This window comes from Pleurodeles waltl, chromosome 4_2, assembly GCF_031143425.1.
Source record: "Pleurodeles waltl isolate 20211129_DDA chromosome 4_2, aPleWal1.hap1.20221129, whole genome shotgun sequence".
Lineage (NCBI taxonomy): Eukaryota > Metazoa > Chordata > Amphibia > Caudata > Salamandridae > Pleurodeles > Pleurodeles waltl.
Window position 1 is genome coordinate 510,793,671 of NC_090443.1, and position 12,314 is coordinate 510,805,984.

General features: G+C 40.9%; 2 protein-coding genes across 4 annotated transcripts in view; one reads left to right on the forward strand and one right to left on the reverse strand.

Moving 5' to 3' along the window:
• The window catches only part of ODR4 (odr-4 GPCR localization factor homolog), a 171,960-nt gene extending 167,278 nt beyond the window's left edge, over nt 1-4,682 (reverse strand). Inside the window, exon 1 of the mRNA XM_069232000.1 lies at nt 4,584-4,682. The gene's annotated coding sequence lies outside the window, so the exon portion shown is untranslated. The remainder of the gene's footprint in view (nt 1-4,583) is intronic.
• Nucleotides 4,683-5,380: 698 nt separating this feature from the next.
• The window catches only part of TPR (translocated promoter region, nuclear basket protein), a 920,136-nt gene continuing 913,202 nt past the window's right edge, over nt 5,381-12,314 (forward strand). For all 3 annotated transcript variants that reach the window (XM_069232002.1, XM_069232003.1, XM_069232004.1), the window contains exon 1: nt 5,381-5,566. In XM_069232002.1, the coding sequence (XP_069088103.1) occupies nt 5,416-5,566 (151 nt within the window). In that variant the 5' untranslated portion in view covers nt 5,381-5,415. The remainder of the gene's footprint in view (nt 5,567-12,314) is intronic.

A 12,314-nucleotide genomic window follows, 5' to 3' on the forward strand; every position in this document is an offset into this window, starting at 1 on the left:
TAACCCTAGACATTTTTGAAAAATAGAGAGTTCAAGTGCTGGCAGATGAAGTCTTTGATGCTGCTGATATTTCTTAACAGGAGGCAAGCTCAGTCCAAGCCCTTAGAGAACCTTTGGAAGCAGGATGTAGAAAGAAAAGTCCAATCCTTTTACTCCCAGGAAAAAAGCAGCAAGCAGCAGTCCAGCACAGCAAAGCAACAGGCAGAGTGGCAGTCCCTCCTACAGCATCTAACTCTTATTCCTGGCAGAATGTCCTCAGTCTAGAAGGATTCTAACTTTGTAGGGTCAGAGGTCCATTACTTATACCCATTTCTGTCTTTGAAGTAGTGTACAAGACCTTGCCTTGTCTGCCCTGGCCCCAGACACACTCCAGGGGGCTAGGGACTGCTTGGTCTAAGGACAGGACCAGCCCTATTCAGATACAAATGTCAGCTCCTACCACCACTCTAGATCAGGAAGACCGCACAGGATATTCAGGGCACACCTCATCTCCCTTTGTGTGACTGTCTGGAGTGAATTCACAAACAGCCCAACTGTCATCCTGACCCAGACGTGTATTCCACAGACGGCAGAGGCACAGAATCGTTAAGCAAGAAAATACCCACTTCCTAAAAGTGGCATTTTCAAACTCACAATTTAAAAACCAACTTCGACAAAAGATGTGTTTTAAATTGTAAGTTCAGAGACCCCAAATTCCATATCTCGATATTTTCCCAATGGGAAACTACACTTACAAAGATATTTCAAGGCAATCCCCATGTAACTCTATGGAAGAGGTAGGCCTTACAATAGTGAAAAGCAAATTTTGCAGTATTTCACTATCAAGACATGTAAAACACACTAGTACATGTCCTATCTTTTAGGTACACTGCACACTGCCCATGAGGCTGCCTTTGGCCTACTTTTTGGGTGACTTACATGTAGTTAGTAAAATTGAAGGTTTGGGCCTGGCAAGTGAATGCACTTGCTAGGTGGAAATGGCAGTTTAAAACTGTACAAACAGACACTGCAGTGGCAAGTCTGAGACATGTTTACAGGGCTACTCATGTGGGTGACACAATCAGTGCTGCCGGACCACTATTAGCATTTGATTTACAAGCCCTAGACACACATGGTGCACTATACCAGGGACTTAATAATACATCAAATATGCCAAGCATGGATGAACCAATCACCAATACATTTTAGGCAGAGAGCGTATGCACTTTAGCACTGGTTAGCGGTGGTAAAGTGTAAAGAGTCCTAAAGCCAACAAAACAGGTCAGAAAAAAATAGGAGGAAGAAGGCAAATAACCCTGCAAAAAGGGCTAGGCCCAACATTCCCTCTCATGCAAATGAATCTGACTACTTTAATTCATCACACACACAGCATATCTCCTCAGAGAGATGGGCTCATATTGCTCTGGTAAACCAACCCATGTGCTGGAATCTGATAGATGTACTAAATATATTCCATGGAGAGTTAGGTTTCAATATAGAAGACAACAAAGCAATAGCTAAAAAGGTGTACATCACAAGGAGACAGCTGTTATCTGGTTATACCAGACAAAGAATATCTACATGTTCAAATACAAAGATTGTTCCACAGGGCCCCTTTCTTGGGTCATCAGGTGGTTCCAAGTGAGAGGCACCACTTTTCCCATCCTGAAGTTACATTTTACAAAATAATTTTGATCAGGTGGTTCAGCTGAACTGAAGCATAAAAAAACCAGAAATCAAAGAATGTACTAATTTACTAAGGCACAGAATGTTAAGCTAGTTCTACAGATAAAAAGTAAATGATCTGGTCACCCTGTGTTGGCCTCCATACTCTACTTCTGCACAACCCTGCCATGTGACACAATCTATGGGATAGACTAAAGCATTAGTGCCTGTCCCCATATTACTGCAGTGAAATTCAATGTCTTGCATAATTAATAGTGCCTAGTCTCCCTGCTTCGGAATTCACTGCTCTAGGTGCTTGAGGTCTCTCAAGGAGTTGCTGGGTGCTTGAGGCAGTGACAACCCAGGGACAAAGAGAGATGGATCAGGTGCCATTGATGGATGCAGCAGTCACTACACAGCCTGCCCTAGGCCTGACTTGTTTCTTCATGTGACGCAAGTATTGGTCTTTTGTCATACGGTCTGCTATCCTGCACTGATTGGCGAGCAGAAGTCAGGTACACTCTCTTTACTGTGTGATGCTCAGACAGGCTGGTGCTGTGCGGAATAGAGATCATCATAGTGGTCATTCCTGTGCCCAAGCCTCTGGGAATATTTAGGAGCAGCCAAGCACCTTTCGAGGAATGCGGCCACCGATGACACCGGTCACTGCTCAAGTCCACAGCCAGCCATGGTAACCCAAGCTCTCACCATCCTGTCAACTGGGTCGAGGCCAGCAGAGCTCTATGAGCTGATAAAATGAAGCACTGCAGCGACAGAGATTCAGTCCCCAATATGCCTGCAAGGTACTGTAAAAGTATGCAGCATGGAACAAGAAATAACCAGTATTGTCCGAGCTGAGAAAATGCAGCACTGCAGGAACAGAGTGGAATCCTGTGCTGTGTTCCATCTTTGGATTCCAAAAGGTAATGTATGTGGGGGCAGTTTGAAAAGGACAATGGGTAGAGCAGGTGACACTGTTTGATACTTTTGAGAGAAACATATTAAAATAAATAAACGTTTCACTTGGAAAATATCATCCTATCTTGCAGTTTACTTCTTCAATAGTTCTATTACTGTTTGGAATGGAAGGATGGGACACAACACTCCATACACCTCCCTTTCCCAGCAAAACAATGGAGCATACTACTCCACCAATAAAGACCTAAACAGATACAAAACCCATGCAAAATACCACAATAAAGTACTTTGAGTTATAAATTCTTAATATAATGCTAACACACAAAACAATAAAGTATAAATTGAAGAAGCACAGCATTTAATGATTTACGAATTGCACCGATGTTTTCTTACTTCTTTGATTTGTCCCTGAAGAAACCTCACGAGTCAACTCTCAGCCTGGAATCAAGGTTACTATCAAGGACATTACCTCGTTCGGGAACACATTTTGCACCACCACAATCAATAAAAGAAGCAATCCAACAACCCATTCTTGGAGTATGATTTGGCTCTCATTGTGTTTGCGCAAAATATAAATTGATTTATAGTTCAATAAGTATTGACTAGACACAAGTCAAGCTTGAGGGACTTGTGTGGTGTGGAGTAAAGAATGAAATATGAGCCCTAGGTGTTTGATGGAGTAAAGTAGAGCTTGGTAATAGCCCCCAGCAACAATGCTGAAGAGATACACATTGTGCAGTTTGGCAATGCATTCGCAACACTGGTCAGACAAAACAAAGTGTGAAGTTTCTTTTTCATAGCTTCTTGCGGAGGGGCAGGTGGAGCTAGGGTACTAGATTTTGAAATACTAGGATATTTTACAAACTTAAAACTAGGACTACAAAGGTATATTGATGAAGAGGCACAGAATCATGGAATACACTAAAATATAAAATGCAGACTATGAAGACATGAAGGGAATTAAGTGCATCTTTCACATACTGAGTCATCTGTGTTAACTAAATTGCTTTCTGCCAGGGGTTGCTAAATAATGCTGTGCTGGAGTATATGAAAACTTGCCTCTCTTTAAGTTCAGATGACCCTTGCTGAAAATCTTGATATGCGTTAAATGTACTCAGTACTTAATTTGAGCCGGTGGTTTCCATTGCTCAGCACTGGCACTTAACGACAGTCTGCCTGATGGTGGTACTGTTTGTCTAAATTAAAGACCAGCACACAACAATTGTTTACTAATTAAACAAACATTTAAATGGAGTAATGCCTGCTGCTCAAGTAATCCTCACAGCTCTTGGGGCCTGGAATAGTCTGAATTGTCGCTGTTGTAGGAGTGCGATGGCCAGCTGTTTTGCTGGTACTGTTATTGACAAGGCTTGCAGGGGCAAGGGGTGAGGCAGGTTGCGGTAGCCCTGTCACTTTTTTTTTTTTTTTTTACAAACTAAGCACTGAATGTACTCCAATTTGCCTTTCCAGATATTGAAAAATAATACTGCCTTAGCAAATCAAAGACGCTTGGACACACTAGGTAAAGTGAAACTATTTGACAGCCAAATGCAGCAAAGACCAGTAGAACTACAGGATGCACTTTTTATGTACCCTCCAACGTGGCTCATGTGAGATGCACGCAGAGTTTTAACTTGCCTTCTCGAAGGAGAGGGCAGAGTAAAATGCATATCTTGGATGATCCCTTCTAACACATGCGGCAAATGAATTTTTATTCACACGCTCACTTGAATCTATAGAAGCATCACAATTAAGAAATCTGAAAATAGGCAGTAAGTCTGCATAGATGAAATCCAACAAATGTCGTGAGTTAGCCTCCTAACATTCCATTATCGAAAATACAATCACTTGGTCAACATCAGCAGCTGTTAATTGAGTCGAGTCGCACTCCCGGGTGCAAAATGTAAAACAACAAAACATCTAAGAAACCGACGCGACAAAGCCTCACTTAAAAGACAGGGGACTTGGGCATACAATTAGCACACAAATCTTCTCCTCCCATCCCCAAAATCCACACTCACCAATTGCCACCACTTCAGGCATGGCTGAGTTGTCACTACAAACCCACCACTAACACAGAAAAAGGCCCGCACAACATCAGTTTACGCCCTCAAGCGCCGCGGCCATGTTGGAATGATATAAGTAATGTCACAGGAATAGAGGCATTGTTATTATCATGCGTATTGGTTGCTTTTGAATAAAATACCTTTTCCCTAAAGTCAACGTTTTTTAATGCATCAAAGGGGACTGCTAAATTGTTCTCAATTGATAAATGACATAAACTTCCGCCCCACATCCTGTTTGAGAAAACTTCCTCATGTGAGTGCAAAGAAGCTCGCCATCTTGAAATACTCCCCGGTTAATGAACTGTTCAAGATTATTCACTGAACGTAATGAAAGTATCAAAGTAATTATATGCACGTATTAATCCGCGCCTTTATTTTTAACAAAATGTTGACTTACAAAAATCAGAGGTAAACCCTGTGTTGCATAGTCATCTTTTCAGAACAGTCAAACTGAACTGAAGGCAAATCAGTTTTTGAAGCAACATTTTGGCGTTTGAAAAGGTATTTTATTTTGGAACTGAAAGAATAATGAACGAGTTTTTCAATGCATGTTTTTATATAGTTGTTTAGAATGGCTTCTCCTGCAGCCTACATCTCAGTCTCCGCAGGGTGAGCTGTCAAACTCAGAGCCCATCACGAGTAGGACAGGCCGACTTCAGTAAAGCATAGCGCACACTACAATTCCCATCGTACGCGTCACGCCCCATCTGTCCAGTCGGGAGCGTACTAGCTTATTTCTGTTCCTCCCGCTCTCTTCAGTTTACTTCCTGTCGGGTTTCAAGCAAAAATGGCGGCTGTGCTGCAGCAGGTCCTGGAGCGCGCTGAGCTCTCTAAGTTGCCCAAAGGGGTGCAGGGCAAGCTCGAGAGGTTCCTCTCAGACCAGCAGACGGAAATAGAGGCACTCCGCGCTCGGCATGAGAAGAGTCGCGTGGACAGCGGTGAGCGTGGGAGCGGAGGCGACCCTGTTGGGTCAATTTCATGCACTGTAGTTACATGTGTGCTTTTTATATGTACGAGAAAAAGTTCACCCGGCAAGAGTTTTCTGCCTTCATTTGTCGAACCGTGTTTTCTCAATTTTGATGATGAAGTGTGTTTTATGTTTGTCCCCCGTCAGGGCTTAACAGTTTTTTTGTATTTATGTAGTTCTTGTGTAGGGTTGCCATTACCACATGCTGCTTGTAGGCAGCACACCGAATTCGCAGCCCAGACTTGTTATATAGAAATTATCAAGTGTGTTATTCGCATGTGATCATTTTCTTTACTGTAACTGCCATGGAACACCCGCGTGTCCGTTTGATGTTATGACCTGTCAAGTAGCAAAGCTGCTGTTGCCCTCCTTCGCAATGTGCACTACCTGTGGCAGAGTAATACTACAAGGTCTCAAGGACTGAATGATATGATAACTGTTAGTCTTGTGTTTTTGCACTTGTGCAGTATGTACGTCTATTATCAAAGACGCTCGTTTTGAGAAACCAAGGAGCAAATAACAAAACTCTTCCCCCATCTTGGGATATAACATTCCTGATGGAAACTACATTTTATGGCGACGCTTAAGCTAGATAATCTTCTATTTAGTATTCATTTTCATGCTTGCCGCGATGGTTTTATTGCAACATTTCTCCATTTTTTTTTGAGCCTAGGCTTGGTGAAATAGGTAAAACATCACCTTCCCTTGGCTTACTGTAGTTTTAAAGAATAGTCCAGGCCTCGAAAAATCATAAAAATGTTACCAGACCAGAAGGTCTTGTGACTTAGTCTACTCGACCTAACTGTAATGCTGTTGACCCATAAACTGGTTTCAAATTGTCATTGCAGGCAAGTATTTTTATTCACCGAGCTGCCATTTTCTTTATTATCACATATAATAGAACATTTAAACATGTTAGTGTAGCAGGTTTACTGTACAAACAACCTTTTTAGTAGATTAAATGTTTTCTCTGTATATAATATAAATGTAGTCGCGTATGGGATACCATGGTCCATGACTTGCCTCTTAATCCGGGCCACTGGAATTATGCGATTGTGCAGCCGCAGTGATTTGCTGCATTTGTCATATAATCCATCATCTGCTGCATAATCTTAATTTTTTTTTAAAAATGTGTTTCTAGTTCAAATGGTTCAAAAGTTACTAAATATGCTACAACACGTGTTGCCACTCAGTGAAAGGTCCTTTGGAAAGCTGGACTGGTCACCTTTCTGTTGCTTATTGCTATATTTAGGTTTTAAATTGGTACTAATGAGTTGCACCCAATGCCCAGAGGGAGAGTTACCAAGTTTAAAAATGACAAAATAATGAAGTAATATTATTGCAAATATTTTGCCTTTTCTTGCTGCATAATTTGGACATCTCTTGCTGCATAATTCCTGTAGCCCTACTCTTAGTTCATTAACAGCATTGTAATCATGCAGGGCAAGAATGTTTCTCTAATCATGGTTCAAAATTAGCATTTTTAATGAATATATAACTAAAGCATGACTTGGTTGCCTACTGTAATTTCCAACCACCAGATTTTACATTGAAATAGCATGTCACTTTCTAAGTGACATGCAGTTTTACTGATAAAACTACAGTGTACAAACAGTAATTTATGGAAAGCTGGTTTCTCCAAATATTTGTCATTTTGACATCACCAAATAAAGTGTTCTGATTTGTTTTGCTCCTATTCAGATCTATGCATCACACTTCCGAATTACAAAAAAAACTGCATTTGTAATTCCTGATATATTTTGAAATATTTGTACTATTTATTTAGAAGCTATTTAAATGTTGTGTTAGGAAGTAAAATGACATCCTACAGCCCTTTGTTTCAGAAGGATTGTCAGACAACTCTGGTTACAAAACCATCTAACTGTAGTAAGAGGGGAAAAAAAGTAAACACCATTTTCAGGATAGGACAAGAAATACTCAGTAAAAAGACAAACTGACATTTGACTTCTCTCTTTCAACAGGCAACAAATGTGTCAAGACAAAACAAGATTTAAATGCATCTTTGTTGCTCTCTCGTTTTCTGAATGAACAGAACACCTGTTCCTTTCTAACAGAAGTTCGTTCGCCAGAACAGACCAGTAGGTCCAAAAATAGCTCGACCTGGTAAAATCTCACTTGCCATAGTGAGTGGCCATGGAGATTTTTCGAGGCCTAAATACATACGTCTTTGTTCATGTACACGCTACAATAGATGTTAAATCAGGTCTTGCTTTCACATTTTAGCAGGTGCACAAGGCCAGTATGACTTAACCGAGGTCTGATCCTGTCAAGTTCTGATGGCCAGCAGATCTTTGGAGCTGCCCAAATGTTTTCAGTGCAGCAACTCCTTGTAATGTTCACCACACTGTTAATGGCGAGATGAAGGAAGGAAAAGAGGAGGGAAATGAAGTGTCTGGTGAAAATGAGAAAGGAAGGAAAAAAGGTCAGAGCGTAGAAACTAAAAATAATACTTTAAAGGATTAAGGCACAAATTAAGAAAAAAGGATTTGTAAAAAGTAGATTGGCGGTCTTGAATAAGAATGGAAAGAAATAGGCAAAATAAGCCTCTGAAGACTTGCAAAAGCAAATAAATGGATAATAGGAAAGTTAAAATGGTAGGATGTTAATAACTAAGAGAAGGAAGAGAGGAAAAACAAGAGCAGATACATTTTAGTACAAATGATCAAGAAATTAGGAAAGGGAAGAAGTTGATGGCAGGAAATAAGGGCTTCTGGAAAGGAGGCAATAGAAGAAAGCTAAGGGATGGAAGACAAGAGAATGGAGAAAGAAATATAGTTGTGAATTACTGATTTTGAGAAGAAATTATGGGTTGTAATCCCAGCACCCCAACCTTTGCTCAAAGTTATCACCTTGAAGTGATGATTTTATTGATGCCTCTGAGCTAATTATAGGTGCTGTTATAAACATCAGTCTCAACTGCAACGCTGAAATGGGATTTAGCATTCTGCAAGTATTTTTGTCAATGTTAGTGAGTTTGGTTCTGCTCTGCGCAAACACAACAAATACAAGGGAGAAGCTACCACCCTCACTTTTCACTGCTTGTGAGGGAAGTACCAGGAGGGATCAGACACGCCTAATACCTGAGCAGAACACATAGTAGTCTTTCAATTCAATGTGACCTTTTTCTATACTTGCCTGGACCCATGAGTACATTGTACTTAGTCCAAGAGCATCTGCTTTACATCCCAGAGCAGTTTGCCTCTGTTAAAACCGGGACCTGCTAAAGACACTGCAAATGGAATGAAGGAAGGCAGGCTGTCTAGTGTCTTAATCTGCCTGCTTCTTGGAGGTTGCCCTTTATAGAATAATTTGACGCAAGATTTCATTTGATTGTTCTGAGCCAGTTACCTAAAGTCACTGGCCCTCTTTCTTATCCAGGGAATGTACGGCGTGAGTTTGAGCAAGGAATGTTTGACTTTTTTTGTATGTGCCCAGGTGAAGAATGTCTTCATGTGACTGTGTGCACAGAAAGGGTGATGCAGCCCTTTTTGAGACATTAGGCAAAAAGTTTGGTATGATGTTACAGGATCGGGGACATGTTTTGATAGCTATGATCTAGTGTACATTTATTTATTCTAGCATTGGCAGGCTAGTGGAAGTCTGTTTTAGTATTCCTTTTTCGCAGGGTCCGAGTCTTTAACATGTGACTGGTAGCTCGTTGGTTGTTGCTTTGTGCGAATATGGAATATAGTGTGTATATCATAGGCACTTTGACTTATTGGTTGATATCACATTTATTCTTTATTGTAAACGTTGGGTTTGTTTTTACTAATAAAAACTATGCTACTATATTTAGATGGGCATGATCAACTTAGTTCGTTTCTTTTTTGTTACCTCATATCTTTATTGGGAAAGCACTCCAAAATAAAATGTATTCTGTTTCTGTTGCTTGCCTTTTATTTGGAAAGGAGATATTATGATGTTAGGGCACAGGGATGGATATCTTCATAGTCATGATTATTTCTGTTGCTAGAAATGTAAATTTCTCCTATGGCTTTGGCAACATTTAAGTGAGCAGTTTCTCAATATTATACCAGAGAAAACGTATTTTTTGTATTTAATAGCACACATGTGATCCGATGGTGAATATACAATATTAAGTTTGCTTCAATTTTAGAGTGTTGTCATCTGTGTGTAACTCGTGTGGAAACAGAAGAACATAAGTCAGAGCAAGCAGATGTTGAGCATTGGAGGCTGATCTTGTTACCAGTCAAGTTATCTCTTTAAAAAGGTGTTTGTCTGCTGCTTCTTGGGATGAAAAACCAGTCTGCAAAATGTATGTCTCCTTGATCTAGAGCATCTAAGGGACCTTCAGTTCCGCTTTCTGTCTTTACCCATTCCCTAAAATGTATGTTACCTGATTAAACCTAGATACGAGTTCTCTTTCTGGTCTCCTTCACCGTGGGCAGTCCTGTCTTGAGCACTTGGAGATACTCCCAAAATCTTTTATGGAATAATTAAATCAGGGATGTGGAATTCCCGACGCCCGGGACATCTTGTTTGGGGTCAAGGGCAACAAGTTTTTATGTTTACTTTGTCCTTGGGACAAGTAGGCCCAACCCTCTGCAGCACAAACCCTTTGGCTGCCTGTTTACAGAGAGTGGAACTCTCTGCAGTTGAGGTAATGTGTTTCCAAAAGATAATGGTGTTCGAACTTGTATTTATGGTTCATTATTTGAAAGCCTTCATTATTAGGGTGAGTGCTGTAAATAGATGTTTTAAGGTCACACTTCACTACTGACGTTGGTTCCAGTACAAAAAAAAAGTGTATACACATGTTTGAAATGTTTAGGCTATGAGGCTAAGTATAATGCTCCCAGAATGCTCTCTGATTAGATGCAAATGAAGTGTCATTTAGTAAAATGTGTTGATGCATGCTAGTATTTCCCAAAAATATTTCTAATGGAAAATCAGTGTACCAATTTTCAACATGATTATGGGAAGCATGAAAATAAACAAACACTGACAAAGCCAACTGATCTGACATATTTTTATAAGTCTTTTAGTTTCATCAATGTGTGTCTTGTTTTGACATGGCTTTTCTAACACTTTATTGTTGTGGGAGCTACCAGGCCCTCAACACTGTAACAAACACTGGCAAAAAAAAAAAAAGTTTTTGAACTCTAAAAGCACACGTTGCCACCAGTGGCATAACAAAGGCCCCGCAGCCGCCCTCCAGGGGGCCCCTTCAGCACAGCACCTGGCCTGAGTGAGTCTGGAGAGGGGGCTCCTCCATGTTCTTTTCAAAGGGGCACCCTCCAGTTTCGTTACGTCACTGATTGCCACTGTAGTTCCTGACACTGAACAAAACTACTTTGTGTGCCAATATGCTCCTTGTGGAAGAGCAGAATGCGATCACTCACAGTAAAGCCAGCCGAAAGAGAGAGAAATAGAAGTTTAATAAAAACAAAATGTCTTTGTTAACACCAGACCTAATTAGGGACCAAGACCCACATGTAGGTAGCTTTTTGTATGTCGCAAACAGCGACTTTCGCTGTTTGCGACGTGCAAAAAGCACATTGTGATGCACAAACTCAATTTTGCGATTCGGTAACCTGGTTATCGAATCGTAAAACGGGTTTGTGACTCGCAATTAGGAAGGGGTGTTCCCTTCCTAACTGCGACTCGCAGTGCAATGTAGGATTGTTTTGTGACCGCGGGAGCAAACCAATCGCAGTTTGCACCCATTTCAAATAGGTGCTAACACTTTCGCTAAAGGGAAGGGGTCCCCATGGGACCCCTTCCCCATTGTGAATGTCACTGTAAAAAAAAAAATTCAGAGCGGACCACTGCCTGCTCTGAAAAAATGAAACGTAAACGTTTAATTTTTCGTTTTTGTAATGCATCTCGTTTTCCTTTAAGGAAAACGGACTGCATTACAAAAAAAAAAAAACTGCTTTATTGAAAAGCAGTCACAGACATGGTCGTCTGCTGTCTCCAGCAGGCCACCATCCCTGTGAGGGCCTCCATTCGCAAGGGGGTCGTAAATTGCGACCCACCTCCTGATTATTCATGAGGTGGGCATTTGCGAAGCCCTTGCGAATCACAGATGGTGTCAGGGACACCATCCTACATTCGGATTTGCGACTCGCAAATTGCGAGTCACTCTGACTCGCAATTTGCAGGTCGCAAATCTGAACCTACCGACATGTGGCCCCAAATTCTTAAAGAAAGTCACAAAAGTGCACCCATGGTATATGTCGTACCCCTATAAAATATTTGTGAACTGTATTTTAGCATGGGTAAATACGATGTGTAGATTTGCTCATGTGAAAATCTATTGAGCATTTGCAAGTTCATTTTCCCTCCAGCCACTTTCTTCCCAACCCTGGAAGAAGTTCTAATTCTGCCATTGTCAGGAGTAAATGTCCAACCTTTCTTATTATGGGAAAATATTAGAGAGAAGCTGGTGAAAATCTTTAAAACATGCAGGTTAGTAGGTTTGCAGACTCAAATGCATTCCAGCCCTGGAACTATTGCTTACTGCTTCCTCCAGTCCCAGTATGCTGATCTGCAGAAAGGTGGCAAAATAAGGAAATTGCTACAGTAGGGATTGAAACTGCAAGTATTCAAGCCCTACTAAGGTAGTAGCCCTGGCATAATCAGAGAGGCTATTATCAGAGCTCTTACATGAGATTGCTGCCAGAAATACTGAAAAAGGGGTAATGGTCTGGTAGCAAACTCCAAAGAAACGTCTT